This window comes from Papio anubis, chromosome 8 (assembly GCF_008728515.1).
Source record: "Papio anubis isolate 15944 chromosome 8, Panubis1.0, whole genome shotgun sequence".
In the NCBI taxonomy this organism is placed as follows: domain Eukaryota; kingdom Metazoa; phylum Chordata; class Mammalia; order Primates; family Cercopithecidae; genus Papio; species Papio anubis.
Window position 1 is genome coordinate 49,526,780 of NC_044983.1, and position 20,395 is coordinate 49,547,174.

The 20,395-nt window shown below is 40.9% G+C and overlaps 1 protein-coding gene across 1 annotated transcript in view; it reads left to right on the top strand.

Annotated features, from left to right (window-relative positions):
• Nucleotides 1–2,757: 2,757 nt before the first annotated feature.
• RGS20 (regulator of G protein signaling 20) overlaps nucleotides 2,758–20,395 on the top strand; it is a 108,142-nt gene continuing 90,504 nt past the window's right edge. The window contains exon 1 of the mRNA XM_021942320.2: nucleotides 2,758–3,359. Within this exon, the coding sequence (XP_021798012.1) occupies nucleotides 3,195–3,359 (165 nt within the window). The 5' untranslated portion in view covers nucleotides 2,758–3,194. The remainder of the gene's footprint in view (nucleotides 3,360–20,395) is intronic.

Consider the following 20,395-nt stretch of genomic DNA (forward strand, 5'->3'; position numbering starts at 1 on the left):
TATTTTAATTTTTAGGTTCTCAGATACATGTTTAGGATGTGCAGGTTTGTTTTATACGTAAACGTGTGGTTTGCGGCACCTATCAACCCATCACCTAGGTATTAAGCCTAGCATACGTTAGCTATTTTTCCTAATGCTCTTCCTCCCACAACCCCACCCCTGACAGGCCCTAGTATGTGTTGTTCCCCTTCCTGTGACCACATGTTCTCATTGTTAAGCTCCTACCTATAAGAGAGAACATGTGGTGTTTGGTTTTCTGTTCCTGCATTAGTTTGCTGAGGATAATGACTTCCAGCTCCATCCATATCCCTGCAAACGACATGATCTCACTCCTTTTTATGGCTGCATATTATTCCATGGTGTATATGTACCACATTTTCTTTATCTAGCCTGTCATTGATGGGCATGTGGGTTAATACATGTCTTTGCTATTGTGAATAGTGCTGCAATTAATATATGTGTGCATGTATCTTTGAAATAGAATGATTTATATTCCTTTGGGTATATATCCAGTAATGGGATTGCTGGGTCAGATGGTATTTCTGGTTCTAGATCTTTGAGGAATTGCCACACTGTCTTCCACAATGGTCGAACTAATTTACATTCACACTGACAGTATAAAAGCATTCCTATTTCTCCACAACCTCACCAGCATCTGTTGTTACTTGGCTTTTTAAGAAATTGCCATTCTGACTTGTGAGAGATGGTATCTCATTGTGGTTTTGATTTGCATTTCTCTCTCTTTTTTTTAATTTTTTTTTTCCTGAGACAGCATCTTGCTCTGTCACCTAGCCTGGAGTGCAGTGGCGCAATCTCGGGTCACTGCAATCTCTACCTCCCTGGTTCAAACGATTCTCCTGCCTCAGTATCCTGAGTAGCTAAGACTATAGGCACATGCCACCACACCCAGCTAATTTTTGTATTTTTGGTAGAGATGATGTTTCACCATGTTAGCCAGGCTGGTCTTGAACTCCTGACCTCCTGGCCTCACCCGCCTCAGCCTCCCAAAGTGCTGGGATTACAGGCATTGAGCCACCACACCCAGCCTGATTTGCATTTCTCTAATGGTCATTGATGTCGAGCTTTTTTCGTATGTTTGTTGGCTGCATGAATGTTTTCTTTTGAAAGTGTCTGTTCATGTCCTTTGCCCACATTTTAATGGGGTTGTTTTTTTTTTTTCTTGTAACTTTGTTTAGGTTTCTTGTAGATTCTGGATATTAGCCCTTTGTCAGATGGATAGATTGCAAAAATTTTCTCCCACTCTGTAGGTTGCCTGTTCACTCTGATGATAATTTCTTTTGCTGTGCAGAAGCTCTTTCATTTAATTAGATCCCATTTGTCAATTTTTGCTTTTGTTGCAATTGCTTTTGATGATTTTGTCATGAAATCTCTGCCTGTGCCTGTGTCCTGAGTGATATTGCCTAGATATTCTTCTAGGGTTTTTATAGTTTCGGGTTTTATATTTAAGTCTTTAATCCATCTTGTGTTAATTTGTGTATAAGGTGTAAGGAAGGGGTCCAGTTTCAATATTCTGCATATGGCTAGCCAGTTTTCCCAACACCATTTATTAAATAGGAAATCCTTTCCCGGTTGCTTGTTTTTTTTCAGGTTTGTTTCAGATCAGATAGTTGTAGATGTGTGGTCTTATTTCTGAGTTCTCTATTCTGTTCCACTGATCTATGTGCCTGTTTTTGTATCAGTACCATGTTGTTTTGGTTATTGTAGCCTTGTAGTATAGTTTGAAGTCCGGTAGGATGGTGCCTCCAGCTTTGTTCTTTTTGCTTAGGATTGTCTTGGCTATACAAGTTCTTTTTTGGTTCCATATGAATTTTAAAATAGTTTTTTCTAATTCTGTGAAGGATGTTAATGGTAATTACTGTAGCTTTGTAGTAAGTTTTAAAATTGGGAAGTGTGATCCGTCAACTTTGTTCTTTTTCGAGACTGTTTTGGATATTCTGGGTCCCTTATAATTTTTTTTTTTTTTTGAGACAGAGTCTCACTCTGTCACCCAGGCTGTAGTGCAGTGACACGATCTCGGCTTACTGCAACCTCTGCCTCCTGGATTCCAGCGATTCTCCTGCCTCAGCCTCCTGAGTAGCTGGGATTACAGGCATATGCCACCACACCTGGCTAACTTTTTATATTTTTAGTAGAGACAGGGTTTCACCATGTTGGTCAGGCTGGTCTCGAACTCCTGACCTCGTGATTTGCCCACCTCAGCCTCCCAAAGTGCTGGGATTACAGGTGTAAGCCATCATGCCTGGCCCCTTATAATTTTATATGAATTTTAGAATCAACTGTCAACCGCTGCAAAAGAAAGGAGCCGACGTATGATAGGCATTGCGTTGAATCTATAAAGCAATTTTACAAAAGGAAACTTTTCCAGTTCATCGACCCCAGTAATACACATCCCTTACCTTTGTGCACCCTCAAACCCAACAGAAGCTACTTGGGCATTAGTTGCCTCTTGATAGAAAGGTATTCTACCTTTTCCAGTCTGCTTAATAATCTTATATTTATAAAGCAGTTTATAAATATGAAGTATGGTGTTAGAAGCCAATTCTTGGCTTACTCATTGGGTACCTAGTCATCTCATAAGAAAATCAATTTAACATACTCCACATGATGTATGTAAAAAGTATAATAATCCTTGAGTTTAAGTTTGGGTATGAGTTTTGCATATGTTACTACCTACAAATATGACTGTTATTAAAATGACCTTTTAAGAAACCTGGAAAGATTAGGCCAACCATCTGCCTGTCAATTGCACAGCCCAAGATTGTCAAGTACTATTGGCTATCAAACACAACTAACAAGAATTTTTGCCAGTCTATTTAATTTATCACTATATGCTAAGCTATATATCACTTGGATCGTTTCTTTCCGTTTTGATTTAGGATTACATTTTAATTAAGAAAACATTTCTACCTTTAGAGGGCACTCATAACATACAGCACCTAGACATCCAAAATAAGCAGCTCTACCAGGAATAGAACATGAAAGATCTGTGGATAAGCTACTGATCCACAAAGCAGATAATCCTTTTGCTTTCATTAGTGTAACTTTCCGAGGAGGCTCCCCACAGACTCAGAGCCAGCCCAGCATTAACCAAACAAAGACAAACAGAGTGGATCCTGTGCTAATATTGGGAAAACCAGGCAACAGGACTCATTTGGGGCCTTTATTGTGAAAACATGCCCCAGCTTTCCCAAGATAACCAAGAGTGCCTCCAGAAACATTTCTTCAGGCCATCTATATGGACACAGTTTCTGCCCCTGTTTAGGGCTCAGAGATATAATGCAGACATTCACCAAATCACAGAAAATGAAGGAGACCCCAGGGCCATTCCTGATATCAAGGTAAGGTGATCTCCACAATCCATGATCCTTTCCTGTCAAGGGAAAGGGTTTACCAGAAAGAATATAAAACTATATGCAAGCTTTAGTGTCATTGCTCTCTTATCTTAATGTTTTTCCAAAAATGTTTTCAAACCAACCCCAAGGGAAATCTAGAACCTAGATGATAATTACCTGATCTATCTAGTTTTCTCCAATCTAAACAGATTCCCCTTACCAAAACAAATTGTTGTTTATTGCTTTTTTGTTTGCAGGTGATAACATTCAACAAATCTAGACAGACTTTGTGGCTTTAAGTGTTAGCCCTTGGATGTCTTTCTCTGATATAAATATGATATCCCATATAATAATGAAAGAAAAATTGTAGACTGCTTTCTACAAAAAAAAATTCCTAGGGAAAACAATTAATAAACTAAGAACATAAGAACATTAAGGAGCTAAGGGATGTTTTTTCCAAATTAAAAGTTTCCTAAGGTGAATTTCTTAAGCTTGAGTTTCTATCAGTAGGTAATAACATTATTTCTCCAAAGAGTGACAATTTACCTGCTGGATGTTGTGTGTATCTTTGAAGAAAATACAGTTTGAGTCTGTAAATCCTCTTAGCTATTAACATTTCGTAAAAGGTTACTTGGTATAGAATATGGACATGTGTTAATGTCTAACAAGCAAGAGCACACTCAAAATTAAGTGTTGCAAAACTATAAAACTGTTCAAATACCTTAACACCAGAAAATTCACCTGTTCTTTTGCCATGGCTCATATCCTGATAATAATCATTATTTATTTGCAAACTCTTTATATAATTCTCTACGTCTGCCCTTTCTCCTAATGTAATTTTAACCATTTGGCACAAGTGGAGGGGAAAATAATAAAAATAAAAAGGGTCAACATAAAGGTTTTTTTTGTAAATATATACGGGCCTGTTCTTTTGAGCTTTCAGACGTATGTGAACAAATAACACATGAATTCCCACACCCCCTATTATCATCTAAGCACTAAGAGTTTAGCAAGCTGCAATGAAATGGGATGTAGTGGCCAAGAGTCCTGAATTAATGGACATCTTAATGTAGGCAACACATGCAAAAGATATTTCTAAAAGACAGAATGTGGAGGCTACTTTGAGGAAACAGACATCAAAAACAACAAATATACCCATTATGTGGTGCATATGTATGCTGTTGTATATGTATGTATGTATATGCACGCACACATACATATATATAATTTCAAAGTTCTAACTGTCTTGAGAAGGTATGCTCTAAGTGGAATCAAAGACAAATAAAATGCAAAAATATTTAAAAATCACTGTTACACCTTCCCATGGCATCCTGGAATCAACCATACACGCTGGTGCTGGGCAGCCTAACTTCTATCCTAACCTCACTAATCTGTTAACGGGTTCCAGTCTGTACAGCAACAGGTGAGGGTAGAAGGAAGCAATCCGGTTGGGATGCTACTGGCTCCTTCATTCAGTTTTTGCCTTTTGAAAAAAAATCTTTTTATATTGCATCTGAATACAGAAAGAGGAGACGTGCCTCTTTTAGCAAATGTAAGGATGGAAACACCGAACTCATTTTGAGTCTGCTGTTATCATTGAATCCTTACTAACTGCAAAACCTTGGGCTAGGAGCCATAGGGAATAAAGAGAAAGAGCAAGATAAGCTCCCTCCTTTCTAGAGACTTACTGTATATTGAGAAAGACAGGCCGGGCGCGGTGGCTCAAGCCTGTAATCCCAGCACTTTGGGAGGCCGAGACGGGCGGATCACGAGGTCAGGAGATCGAGACCATCCTGGCTAACACAGTGAAACCTCGTCTCTACTAAAAATACAAAAACTTAGCCGGGCGAGGTGGCAGGCGCCTGTAGTCCCAGCTACTCGGGAGGCTGAGGCAGGAGAATGGCGTGAACCCGGGAGGCGGAGCTTGCAGTGAGCTGAGATCCGGCCACTGCACTCCAGCCTGGGTGACAGAGCGAGACTCCGTCTCAAAAAAAAAAAAAAAAAAAAAAGAGAAAGACAAACATATAGCATATTATCAGCATGACTCATGTCAATAATATAAGGTACCTACGTAATTATTGTACATTTTTTCAATCAGTAAGATATTAGGGGAGGAATATGATCACTCTGGGGTAAGACAATTGAAGAAGCCCAGTGTTAGAGTGAAAGCAGTGAAATCTAAGGTAGACGTGAAATAATGTCTAAGAACATACATATAGAGGCAGAAAGAGGGAACGTGGGCTAAAATGTATCTAGACATCAAGGGGTCAGTCAGAAATTCTCCAGAAATCCTCAACCTAAGCTTTACAGTTCCTGCAAAAATTACCCCCAAATAGATCATGGGCTTAAATGTACAACTACATGTAAAACTATAGAACTTTTAGGAAAAAAATGGGAGAAAATCTTTATGAGCTAGGGCTAGGTGAAGAGTACACAGACACCAAAAAATCATGATCCATGCAAGAAAAATAATCAATAAATAAGACTTCATTAGAATCTAAAAAACTTTTGCCCTGTCAAAGACTCTATTGAGAGGATAAAAGACAGCATACAGACAGCAGGAAAATACTTTCACCCCCATGTCTGCCAAACACCTTGAACCGAGAATAAAGAATTCTCAAAACTCAAGAGTAAAAGACAAACAGTCCAACAAGAATATGGGCAAAAGACATGAACAGGCATTTTACTGAAGAGAATATGCAGATGGCAAATAAATATATGAAAAGACAGTCAACATTGTTAGCCATTAGGGAGATGCAAATTAAAGTCACAGTGAAATATCACTACACACCCAGCAGAATGGGTAAAATGGAGAAAAAATAGTGGCTATAAAAATGGCTAGAATGGCTAAAATGACTAAAATTATGACAACACCAACTGCTGGAAAGGATACAGAGAAACTGAATCATTCATGCATTGCTGATAGGAATGTAAAATAGTACAAGCAATCTGGAAAACAATTTGGCAGTTTCTCATAAAATTGAAGATACAGCTACCATATGGTCTAGCAATTTCACTATTAGGCATTTATCCCAGAGAAATGAAAACCTACATTTACACCAACCCTGTATGCCAATGTCCACAGCTGCTTTATTTGTAATAGTCAAAAACCAGAAACAACCCAAAAGCCCTTCAAGGGATGAATGATTAAACAAACAGTGGTACATCCATACCGTGGAATCCCATGGAGCCACTAAAAGGAATGAACTACTGATACACAACACACTTGGGTAGACTTCAGGGACTGATGCTGAGCGGGGGAGAAAAAGCCAATTCCAAAAAGTCACACACTACATATATGTGTATGATTCTATATAAGCCACTCTTTTTTTTTCTTTGAGATGGAATCTTGCTCTGTCGCCCAGGCTGTAGTGCAGTGGGGTGATCTCGGCTCACTATAACCTCGGCTCACTATAACCTCTGCCTCCTGGGTTCAAGCGATTCTCTCACCTCTGCCTCCCGAGCAGCTAGGACTACAGGCGTGCGCCGCCACACCCAGCTAATTTTTGTATTTTTAGTAGAGACAGGGTTTCACCACGTTGGCCAGGCTGGTCTTGAACTCCTGACCTCAAGTGATCTGCCCACCTCAGCCTTCCAAAGTGCTGGGGCTACAGATGTGAGTCACTGTGCCCAGCCTGTATAAGCCACTCTTGAAATAAAGTGATAGACATAGAGAACAGATTCGTGGTTGCCAAAGATTAGGGATTAGGTAGGGTGGTGGGTATAGCTACAAAGGGGTCACACTTTAAAGGGAGCCTGGTGGTGATGAACCAGTTCTGTGTCTTGACTGCAGCGGCAGTTATGCACATTACACATGTAATGTGCTAAAGTTGCATGAAACTATACACGTGCACACACAGAAATGAGTGAAATCTGAATAAGCTCTGTGAATGGTACCCTTTTCATTTCCTAGTTTTGATGTTCTTTAGTTAATGCAGTCTCCATTGAGGGAAAGTGGGTGATCAGTACACGGGACCACTCTGTACATTCTGTGTACGTGATTTCCTATGACTATAGCATTATTTCAAACTAAGCAATCTTAAAAAGCAAACCTCTAAAGGCAGGTTAAACTGACAATATGACATACAAATCGCCTACATTTATTGTGGTTATTCCAGTTGTTCTTTCCATTTGGCTCCTTGTGGTTAATAGCTTTGATGTGGTCTGACCTGTTTTAGAGATGAGAAAACAAGTTTGATTGGTTGCATATGTGAAGTCAGCGGAGAGGTGATTTGAACTTGGATTTTCTGACGCTGATTTCAATAAGTATTTGATAGCTTCTGACAGGGATTTAAAAAGTGGACTGTAGTTTCCTTGGCTTGAAGCCAGTCTTCTTAATAGTACTTTCTGTATGGTTTCTGCCCAAAATACTCCAACACAGACCACTAATTTACTACAAAATCCCATACACCTGCATATACACTCACACACTTGTCTTCATCGGATTATTTTTTATTTATTTTATTTTTATTTTTATTTATTTTTTTTTTTTTTTTTTTTGAGACTCAGTCTTGCTCCATCACCCAGGCTGGAGTGCAGTGACGCGATCTCAGCTGATTGCAACCTCCGCTTCCCAGGTACAAGTGATTCTCCTGCCTCAGCCTCCCAACTAGCTGGGACTAAAGATGCCCACCATCACCCCCAGCTACGTTTTTTTTGTATTTTTAGTACAGACAGGGTTTCACCATGTTGACTGGGCTGGTCACAAACTCCTGACCTCATGTGATCCATCTGCCTTGGCCTCCCAAAGTGCTGAGATTACAGGCGTGAGCCACCGTGCCCAGCTGATCAGATTTTTTTTTTCTTCCATCAGGATTTTTGTTTCCTTTCAGGGCAAGAATGCAAGCGAGAGGGCGGGTGAACTCTAGGCCAGCAGTTTTTCTAGACAATCAACACGAGGAAGAGAAAGTGTTACAGCTGCTCTAGTGAGAAGTCAACTCTGTCAATATATTTGTTTATGTGTGTGCATTCTTTCTCAAAAATAAACATGGTCAGAGCTTAGACAAGAGAGCTGTTTCCACAAGGTTATTTTTCAGCCCATTCCAAAGTCAATGCCCTTCTGAAAGTGTGGGCTTCTAAGTGCTCTGCTGTTCCAGACTAGTGATCCCTTGAGCAGCTGATCAAAGCACTTATTTTAAGACCTTATACACAGAAAGGAGAAAATAAATCTCAAGGCACCAAAGGGCAGCTACAAAGACAATGGAGCCTTGTGTGATGAAAATGATAGAGGAAAGAAGGAAAGAAAAACAGCTTAGTAAGAGAGCAATTATGCCTGTTGGCCAAATACCTTACCATTAGTGTATTCAGAAGACAGAATTATTCTGTCCTGCCTCCTTTTGTGAAAGAGTAAGTTCACTGAGAAGAATAAAGTTGTTTCTTATTTTCTTGAAGGCCCTCCGAAAATAATTCCATAGTAATTAGTTTAACACTTGAGATGTTCACAAACCTACTGAGGAAAAGTCTCATTTGGAAGTCAGCCATGCTTCTGTCTGTTGTGGCTAGCATGCATACGTTCAGTGGCCCTCTGGCATCTGCTGCAGGGTCTTCCCAAGTGAGGCCCAGGGGATATGGCTCCACAGGCCTGGGGCTCAGGGCCTTGGGTTCTCAGTGAGCAGTACTTACATGATCTTCCTTTGATGGAGACCATAAGGAAGACCTTGGGTATGATCTTTGGGAAAGTGAAAAAATGTCTTCAATTATTCAGCCTCTAAGTTCACAGAACCCAGGACAATCCATGTGACATTAAGAACAAAACAAAGAGGGGTGGGGAGAAAGGGAAGATGTTGGTCAAAGGCCACAAAGTATCAGCGAGATTAGAGAAATAAATTTGAGTGATCTATTCTACAGTATGGTGACCGTAGTTAATACAGCTTGAGCATCCCTAACCTGAAAGTCCAAAATGCAAAATGCTCCAAAATCTGAAACTTAAGTGCAGATATGACATTCAAAAGGAATGCTCATTGGAGCATTTCAGATTTGGATTTTTAGATTCGGGATGCTGAACCAGTAAATATAATGCAAATATTCCAAAAGCTGAAAAAAATCTGAAATCCAAAACACCTCTGGTCCCAAACATTTTGTGTAAGGAATACTCAGCTTGTAATCGTGTATATTTCATATTTCAAAGTTGCGAAAAAGTAAATTTTTAACTGTCTCATTACAAAAAAAATAGATGAGGTGATGGTTATGTTAGCTTTATTTAAGGTTTACCATGTATACAAATATTAAAACATCACATTGTACCATAAATACATGCAATTATTATGTGTGAATTAAAAATAAAAATAAACAAAATAAAAATAAAAGTGTTTCAGCTTGTCATAAAAGGTACTTATCATCCCAGAGACTTTTCTTATATAGGTAACTTGGACAATCCCTTACATTAATTAAGCACCTGAGATACCAGCTAATGCCTTTCAAAGTAATAAATGAAATGGTGATCAATTTAAAAGCAAATGGTGGCCAGATGTGGTGGCTCACACCTGTAGTCCCAACATTTGGGATTACACTGGCAGCCGTCACCATACCATCCACTGGGCTCTAATCTAAACACCTACATACTCCACTTACAATTCTGATTGAGACTCTGAACAGGAAAAATGGAAAACCATTCTATCAATAAAACAGACTAGTATCTCACTGTGGTAAGGCTCTCTGGTAGCAGGAGAGGTCATAAATAGAAAACTCAAGTGACTATAAATAAAAAGCAAAGCAGTCTTTATATCAGAAATGGATGCGTGTATATATATAGAATTAAATATATATACACACACATCCTTTTAAAAACTTATATATACACATACCTGAAAGAAAGCATAATGTGTATTTGTGCTTTTCAGATATACATTGGCTTGAAAAAAGTCAATGTAATATCACAAAGAGCCAGAGGTGGCATTGCTGAATAAAGAGAGGCAGGGAAGAGTGAAAAGGGTGATAACTGATTCACCCTGGAGGTTTTAGAAACAACTGAGACGCCCCCAAGCAAGGAAGGTGGAGAAGGGTCTCCCATGATCAGCTGGGGCAAGCTCAAAAGATTATTTGCCACGGTTAATGTGGCCCCATGTTTTTTAACCTGTAGGCCATGTCCAATGCCTCCTTAACTGTCTGAAAAATATCCAGCAATGGAACCGGGGTTATGTTTAAAAAAAAAAAAACTGCTGAGGGTGAGGCAGAGGAAGTGGGAAGTACTGAAAGTGTTTTCAAAAAAGACATGTGATCTTTGATTTGCCTTAAAATAATCCAGGGCGGGAGGGAAGTAGGAGTGTAAGAGATAATACAGAACTGGCAATATGTTGTTAATTATTGAAACTGGGTGATGGATATGAGGGTTCATGAAGATAGTCACTCAGTTTTTTTGTATTTTGAAAATTAACATAATACATTTATTTTTAAGAATCCCAAAGACTAGAGCTTACGATGTGCCTTTAAATTTAAATAACAAACTTTTCATCTTCTATTTATACACCACAGTGGGAGCTGTTGTGTATGCTACCTAGCAAACACTCAGTAATTGTGCACATCATCTTGACCTTTCAGGGGAATTTTTTTAAATGGAAAAAAAATCCCATATGAAAATCAAAGAAGCATACTGCAAAAATCCTGGCTAGCTTTAGTATACTGGTCTGTTTGTCTTTTCATTGATTTTACAACTCTCAGATTTTAAATGGTTTTAATGGTTAGGGAAAAATATATCTAGTATCATTTCCATTGTTCGAAAGGTCTCATAAAATCATGTTGGCTTCCCTGCTGAAATCAAGCCAGTCTTCACAAAGCCACAGAATCACTGCAAATGCTTTAGAAAATTTACATTAAAGTTTTACCCTCTTGCAAGATAAAGATGTGGATAAACTATACTGGGAACCTCAGGGAGTGTATTAGTCCTTTTTCATACTGCTGTGAAGAAATACCCAAGACTGGTTAATATATAAAGAAAAAGAGGTTTAATGGACTCACAGTTCCACACGGCTAAGGAGGCCTCACAATCATAGTGGAAGGCAAAGAAGGAACAAAGGCATGTCTTACATGGTGGCAGGCAAGAAAGCATGTGCAGGGGAACTGCCCTTTATAAAACCATCAGATCTCGTGTGACTTATTCACTATCATGAGAACAGCACGGGAAAAACCCACCCCCACTATTCAATTACCTCCCAATGGGTCCCTCCCACAGCACATGGGGATTATGGGAGCTACAATTCAAGATGAGATTTGGGTGGGGACACAACCAAACCATATCAGGGAGTAAAACTGTTTTTCTAGGTTCTCTAGAAACCATTTAATTCCATTCTATGAGAAAAGGTGATCCAAATCAAGCTTGTGTCATTTAAGAGTTTATTTTAGAAACTTCTATAGAATGGTTTCACAGCTCCTGCATTTAAAATGACTGAAAAATGAAATTTTAAGATGAAGCAAATATGTTGAAAGGATAATAGTTTAAACTATATAGTGACAATTGGAATATATTCAAATATTCAAGAAAGAAACCCAAATCACAGGCTATGAAAGTAATTTGATTTGACATCAACTATGTAACCAAATATATTTTCCCATAAGACTACATTTGGCTTATATGATTTTGAATTCTCAACACTAAAAATTGTAAGGATTTATATTCAAGTGATAGATCACTCTAAGAACTTTTTATTCAAAATAAGGCTGGAAATGAACTAAAATATGGAAGACATTGTCTCACATCTTTGTAACTGTCTGTTCAAATTTCATGTGACTAGAAGACAAAAGGTAATGGCAAGGAAGCAGGAGACTAACAGCCCAGGAACCTCAGCCCAGGAATATGTGGAAGATGCTAGAAAGACAGTTTAACATCAGCAAACCGCCTCTAAGAGCTGTGGCTCCATGTTCTCATTCCAAATTCCTAGGAGAGAGGTTCCGGCCCAGTATACATGTGGTCTCTGTCTCAAGATCCATCAGCCTTGCTGGGTGCAGTGGGTCACACCTGTAATTGCAGCACTCTGGGAGGCCGAGACAGGCAGATCACTTGAGGTCAGGAGTTTGAGACCAGCCTGGCCAACATGGTGAAACCCCATCTCTACTAAAAAATACAAAAATTAGCCGGGTGTGGTGGCACATGCCTGTAATCCCAGCTATTCAGGAGGCTGAGGCAGGAGAATTGCCTGAACCCAGGAGGCAGAGGCTGCAGTCAGCCAAAATTGCACCACTGCACTCTAGCCTGGGCAACAGCGTGAGACCCTGTCTCAAAAAAAAAAAAAAATCCATCAGTCCTAGCTGTTCTGTAGGTTGTAAGACAATCTTAAGGCATCGTCCAGCACATATTTTGGTTGATTGCAACTTTAAACCAGCTTATGGGGTTCCCAAATCAAGGATGGCACCTGAAGTAGACAGCCCTGATTTAGATATTTGAGGCCTGGCATATTTATATCTATCACCCACAAGCCTTGTAATCATGCCTCAGAGATAATTCTACACATCTTCTCTGTTTATCTCCTATTCCCACCACCAGACATTCTGAAAAGTATCTGTGGATGAGCCCCACAAAACTAAAGTCTAGAGTCAGCAGACCCTCAGCCCCTAGGGGACACAGGCCATGAAGTTCTTGTGTGACCCTCTGTCCTCTCTTGAGTCAAGCCAGTTGACCCAGTGTGGGTCATCAGATAACCACCCACACTGATACATGAGTATTTTTACCTGTAAGTTATCAACAAAATATGTAGACTGTGTGAAGTTGCATAAAAATAGTAGAACAAAATATGACCAAATGAAATGAATAAAACATTACTTGAAAGAAATGATCAAAGCAGTTGATATCACCAATGTCACACTGCATTTCTGAATTCTATCATAAATCTGCTCTCTCTGCTGCTGCGAGTTGTATTTAAGGCTTTCATCTGTGACCATTTGCCCAAATATGTTCTGAAGGACATATTTTTGAAGTTTTCATTTGAAGAGAAAGTATTATTACCACCAACATCATCCCAAGAGGACATGCAGTTAATTTTACAGAGAGTTTTGTTGAAGAATGAGTTTGCTGGATTAAAAAGCAAGCTTATGATCAGCAAATAAAATCCAGGTACTATTGCTTCCTTTTTTCTGTTTTTGCCTTGTCTTAAAAATACCTGCACCTGATTATTTTTAACAACTTATTAGCATCATTAAGATCTGTAAGCTTCCCCTTTCCCAGAGCTGCAGTTTTGGAGAAGCCACACATCTCCCATCATTTGTTGGCCCATGGGGAGTCCAAGCTTTGGGGAGGCCAACCATTGCCCCACATTGCCCCGCATGGATTCTTTGCTACCCTGAAGATAAACAGAGTGAAGGTGAGGAGGATGTGAGGAACAGGAGGCAAAAGAGGGCCCTGCAGGCCCCTGGTCGTTAGCCTGGTCCAAACTAGAAGTTAAGAGAAGTTCGCCTCCCCTCTCTCTCACCCACCCCTCACCTTAGACTCTTCCGCAACATCCACAGACATACCCTAGGAACCTCATTCTCTCATTCCAGCCTAGTTTCTCCCTTTAATCAAAGAAATCAAAGTTCAAATTCATATGCATTTAGATGTAAATGAATTCATATATCACTCCTGCTCATGAAATCTACAGGGAACATTCATATTAGATCCACAAGAATGAACCTGAGTAGTGTAATTTGGACCATATAAAATCTGAGCAGGCGGGAAACTTGGGGTACAGGGCTACGTCCAGCCCCTCTTCAGAAGCCACACTCCAGTGTGATGCAAATCCCGCTGGCTTCTACTTCTGATCACAGAGAAGGTGCAGCGTTCCTTGGTTCCATCTTCACTTCAACACCTCCTCCTTTATAAAAAATTAGCTGGAGGGCAAGGCATGGTGGCTCATCCCTGTAATGCCAGCAGTTTAGAAGGCCAGTAGTTTGGGGCTAGCCTGGACAACAAAGGGGATCCTGTCTCCACAAGAAAATTGAAAAATTAGCTGGGTGAGTGGCACATGCCCCTCAGTCCCGGCTACTCAGGAGGCTGAGGCATGAGGATTGCTGAGCCCAGGAGTTAGAGACTGCAGTGAGCTATGATCATGCCACTACACTCCAGCCTCAGTGACAGAGTGAGACCCTATCTCTAAAAAGAAAAGAAAATCTCCTCCTTTTCTAAGCAGTTTTGGCCAAAAGCCAGGTTATAATTCTGCTTGGTTTATCCATTGGAAATGGGCTGGGTTTTTAGATACATTAAATCACAAGGGGAGGGGGAAATGAATGCCTTTGGGTTTTAGGAAATCAGGAACCAGAGAGCTCATGACATTTTCTTTTCTTTTCTTTTCTTTTCTTTCTTTTTTTTTTTTTCCTGAGATGGAGTTTCGCTCTTGTAGCTCAGGCTGGAGTACAATGGCGCGATCTCAGCTTACTGCAACCTCTGCCTCCCGGTTCAAGCGATTCTCCTGCCTCAGTCTCCCGAGTAGCTGGAACTACAGGCATGTGCCACCATGCCTGGCTAATTTTGTATTTTTAGTAGAGACGGGGTTTCTCCATGTTGGTCAGGCTGGTCTCAAACTCCCGACCTCAGGTGATCCGCCCGCCTCAGCCTCCCAAAGTGTTGAGATTACAGGTGTGAGGCACCATGTCCGGCCATGACATTTTCAAATTCCTTCCCCCTGAGTCAAGATTCAGAGCTCATTGCTCGCTTCTTGGAATACAGCCCTCCACCTCACTCCCAGATGCAATAAGCATTCTCAGGGGCCCAAGAGCAAATGGGCTCTTCTTTGCGAATGCTTTTTAAAGGCAGGGAGTAGAACAATGGTGAATGGTGACATCTGGTGGAAATCCAAGCATTGCAGCACTTCGAACCAGCATGACTTGAGGCTCAGTTGTAACTAACTGAAGTCTGAGTACTTGAAGATGTCCTTTTTTACCAAGTGAAAAGCTCAGTGATATCACCGTTTTGGCTGGCACAGGTACAAACTGCCACCACACAGGATGATGACATAAAGGGAAATGTCTTTGAAATGCCAAGAATTCGTTTTTGAATTCAGGTCTAAGTTGGATTTCATTCTCTGAGTCTTCATTTTATCTTTTTTTTTTTTTTTTTTTTTTTTTTTTTTTGAGGCAGAGTCTCACTTTGTCACCCAAGCTGGGCACCATCTCGGCTCACTGCAACCTCTGCTTCCCGGGTTCAAGCGATTCTCCTGCCTCAGCCTCCCAAGTACCTGGGACTACAGGCGCCTGCCACCACACCCGGCTATATTTTTTTTTGTATTTTTAGTAGAGACGGGGTTTCACCATGTTAGCCAGGATGGTCTCAATCTCCTGACCTCATGATCTGCCGTCCTCGGCCTCCCAAAGTGCTGGGATTACAGGCATGATGTTTTATCTTGTATAAAATCAAGACAATAATAATTCTCACATACAATTTGAATGGGTTGCTTTGAAAAAAATCAAATGAGACAAGACATGTAACAATGCTGGTAAACTATAAAGACATAGGCTTTTAAGAAAAACTCAGATATGGCTGAGCATGGTGACTCACGCCTGTAATCCCAGCAACACTTTAGGAGACCAAGGCAGGTGGATCACTTGAGGTCGGTCAGGAGTTCAAGACCAGCCTGGATAACATGGTGAAACCCCATCTCTACAAAAATCCAAAAAAAATTAGATGGGCATGATGGCAGGTGCCTGTAATCCCAGCTACTCAGGAGGCTGAGGCAGGAGAATCGCTTGAACCCAGGAGTCTGAGGTTGCAACGAGCTGAGATTGCACCATTGCACTCCAGCCTGGCAACAGAGCAAGACTTCATTTCAAAAAAAAAAACTAAGATACTTTGAGGTATTTTTATTTAAAGCCTGCATCAGTGGGTCCAGCTTTCCATTAGCCCTGTGCTGCCTCCTGGGAACCCCTTGGAACCCTATGGGCTGGGTTTGTAGCCAGTTTCTCCCACAACAGTTGTTAATCTAGTTATCTCCATCTGCAGATGGACCTTGCACCTACTGGGCACAAAGTAAGAGCCCAGTTAATATTGACTGGTCGGTTGATCAGTAGATATAGAAATGCATTATTTCCCTAATTTTTTTCCACTGTGTGGATGAAACAAGATTTCATCTGATTAAGGTCAGGGAGCATATGGTATTTCTTGATGCCTTCAAACTGAAATTGTTAAAATATTTCTTCAGACAAATGTTTCATATGCCCCAAAAGAAATTAATGACAGTTAAGAATCCTGAATGGCCCCCAAAATGTTTCATTTCAAGGCAGTGCCAAACTCCAACTTCCCCAAGAAAAACATTCCTTTTAAAATGCCAAGCAAAACAGTCTAATTCAGTCGCGTCCAACTCAAAGAAATCAATGCCCGCTAACAAGTTCTCCCAGCAGCCGGGCCAGAGGAGGGAGAAAGCCTTAGAACGACAGGGCTCCACATGGCCTGAACGAGGCTCGCACAAAGCCCGGTTTATTAGGAACCACTGGAAAAGCTATAAAGCCCAGGCAGCCTTCCTGAGCCTGTCACAAATTGTCCACTTTGGAGAGAACAATGTCTTCCCTGTTCTTGCCATCTTGTTTGTTGATTTTCAGGCTCCATCAGTGTGAAATTGAGAGATCCGGCCCAGGTCCGTGGGGACAAATGGGGTGGCCCTCTTGTGTCAGGCCTTCTCTGAACATCCATTTTAACAAACCTCATACCTTCAGGGTCTACTCATGCAATTGCTACAGTCTCTACCCGAGTTTCTCGCCTCTGTATCGATGAAGAGATGAGATGCATTGTTTGCAAATGTAAAACCACATCTATCAAAAAATATGTTTATTATAAAGGTGTTAGACATAACAGCATAATAAAATCTTATGTGTCCATTACCCAGCTTCAACAATTATCAACTCCAGATCATGTCATTTCGAAGTTCATTCAATTTAGCAGATATTCATTCAGTACATGTTATATCTCAGTACTGCTTAGGTTTTTTTGTGAGGGTTTTTTGTTTTGTTTGTTTGTTTTTAAGACAGAGTTTGCCCTGTCACCCAGGCTGACATAGTGGTGTGATGTCGGCTCACCGTGACCTCTGCCTCCTGAGCTCGAGCTATTTTCTTGCCTCAGCCTCCCGAGTAGCTGAGATTACAGGTGTGTACCACCGTGCCCAGCTAATTTTATCCATTTTTAGTGGAGACGGGGCTTCACTATTTTGGCCAGGCTGGTCTTGAACTCCTGGCCTCAAGTGATCTACCCGCCTCAACATTCCAAAATACTGGATTACAGACATGAGCCATTGTACCTGGTTGACTGCACAGGGTTTTGAGACAGAGGTCTGAATATTGCAAAGTCTTGAGGCTCACAGAATTCAGAGCTTGATGGGAAAACAGACTATCACAATACAGAGCACACAGGCAACCCCAACGTGAGAGAGCTTCCTGAGGGAAATGGCATCTAAGCTAAGACTTGAAGGATAAATAGGAGAGGAGATTGCCCTGGGAGAGAAGAGGAGGAAACTGGAGAGGGGAGTGATTCAGGCAGAAGAAGCAGTTGACACAAAGTCCCAGGAATGAGAATGAACAAGGAAATTTTAGGAACGGAAGGAACATGAATGTGAATGGTGCTTTGAGTACCAAGGAATAGGTGACAGAAAGATGGGTAGACAGAGTACACATCAACAAATCGCAGAACGTCTTCTATGCCATGTAAAGTCACTTGAACTTCATCCTGCAGAGAAATGAGGAGCCCCTGTGAGGCTAAAAGGAAGGAAAGAACAGGACACACTTACTTTTTTTTTTTTTTTTTTTTTTGAGTCTTCCTCTGTCACCCAGGCTAGAGTGCAGTGGCGCCATCTCAGCTCACTGCACCTCTGCCCCTCAGGTTCAAGCGGTTCTCCTGCCTCAGCCTCCCGAGTAGCTAGGATTACAGGCACCCGCCGTCACATGCCTGGCTAATTTTTGTATTTTTAGTAGAGGCGGGGGTTTCACCATGTTGGCCAGACTGGTCTTGAACTTCTGACCTTAGGTGATCTGCCTGCCTTGGCCTCCCAAAGTTCTGGGATTACAGGCTTGAGCCACCGAGCCCAGCCTCACATTTACGTTTTAGAAAGATCCCTCATCTGTAAGGTGGGGAATGGAGTGGGGTGGACACAGGTGCCGTGTAGGTGCAAAGGCTGGAGCTGTTTAGGAGGCCACTGCAATTTAATTAAGAGAGCTGGGAAATAACCGAGGAGATGTTGAGAAGTACGTGCTTGGGGAGGCAGGTTGGCTCTGGAGCTCTCGCTGGGGATTATGCTCTGCTTCCTCTGTAAGGTGGAAGGTTTGGGGTTTGGATGTGTGAGTGTCCTAAGAGAGGGCATTGGAGACTGATTATGTATCAGAGAATGGGCCACATGCTGAACCCAGACGTAGGCTCAGCAAGAAGCCCTAGAGCCCATCTTCACTAAGCGCCATGGCACAAACAAGGAAACTGAGGCCCAGGTGAGTACAGAGATGGATCCAAAGTCACAAGGGAAACTTGTGGTCAGGTCTCCCTCTCCTGACCCTTCCTCCACTGCTCTGTGCTTTAGCCAGCTGTCTCCCTTTATTTCACCAGTACCTCAGGAGAGTAGCAGAGCCTGGGAAAATGTGACAATTCAAATGGTGGCGGTGTGAAATTTATCTCTTATGCCACTCAAAAAAGAGAAGTTGTTTTCTTTAAAAAAAAAAAATTATTCTGAGCAACAGCATCCCCTACATTTCACATGCTACATTTTTCATGCCTGCATTTGCTTCCACCAGCTCTTGGGATTTGGATGAGAAGGTTTTTCATTTCTCGTGGTTACTAACATCCATCTTCAAAAAACCTTAGGATGAAATACTACAGTATGAACCTTGTTGACTTGTTTTACAGACTAACAATATTCTGGACTCCACAGATTTAATTTACCAAAAGTGTCTGGCATTACCTGAGGCAGATCCTGCTAATGTCTTCACTTTGGTGTGTATTCTTTACTATGTAAAATGTCAGAGGGTCTGTCATTTCTAATGCCCTGTTGGCATCTAAAATACTGTTTCCAAATTTTCGGTAAATCCAACCATTATGGAAGTAGCATTCTTCTTTCTTTTTTTCTTTTCCCCAAGACAGGGTCTCAGATCACCAGTGCAGTGGTGTGATCCCAGCTCACTGCAGCCTAAACTTCCTGGGCTCAGGTGACCCTCCTATCTCAGTCTCCTGGATAAGCTGGGACTACAGGCACACACCACCACATCTGTCTAATTTTTTTGTATTTTTTGTAGAGCTGGGGTTTTGCCATGTTGCCCAGGCTGGTCTCGAACTCCTGTGCTCAAATAATCTGTCCACCTCAGCCTCCCAAAGTGCTGGGATTACAGACATGAGCCACCGTGCCTTGCCAAAGCTGTGTCATTCTTTTTACTATTTTTGTATTATTCAGGGAACTAATCAATTTACTAAGTGAAGAATTAGCAGCCATGTGACTAACTGAGCTAGTACCTACAGAATTCAAGTCAGTAATTCAACCTCCTGTGTAGGCTTGGAAATATGGAATTAGTAATTAGTCATTGAATTCCTATTATTTGCTGAGTGTGAGAGGATGACAAATTTAAATTTTGGTCTAAGACGATGAATGTGGTCAAAAGTACTTAATTACTCCTAGAAACTATCATAAATAGGCATTGGGAGAATATGAACCAACGATATCACTCTCATAGATTACAGTCATCAGCATCAGTTAACAATGACTGTCTCTTGGATATGGTAAGGTCAAGGAGCGTGACAGCCAGGAGGCGGGACTGGGGAGCCAGTTCTACTCCTTACTCGCACTAACAGAAATCATCCTCACTGGTCTGCAGTTTACTCATCGAATAGCTGGGAGCAGGAGGGAGTAGTTATTGAAATAACGTTTATAGGAACATTTTATAAATGTTTATACCTCAGGGTAAGAAAAAGTCAACATTTTAATAATAAAGATAAGTATACAGAACATGTGTTTTTATAGGGTTCTACTATTCTCTAGGAATAATTTCTTTGGTAAAAATATACATATGTATGTCTATATTAGATATAGATATACCTACTGAATTTTTTAAATTGTAAACCTCCATGATAAGAAAATATTGTAGCTTGAACAGATGCATTTTTTTTTTTTTTTTTGAGATGG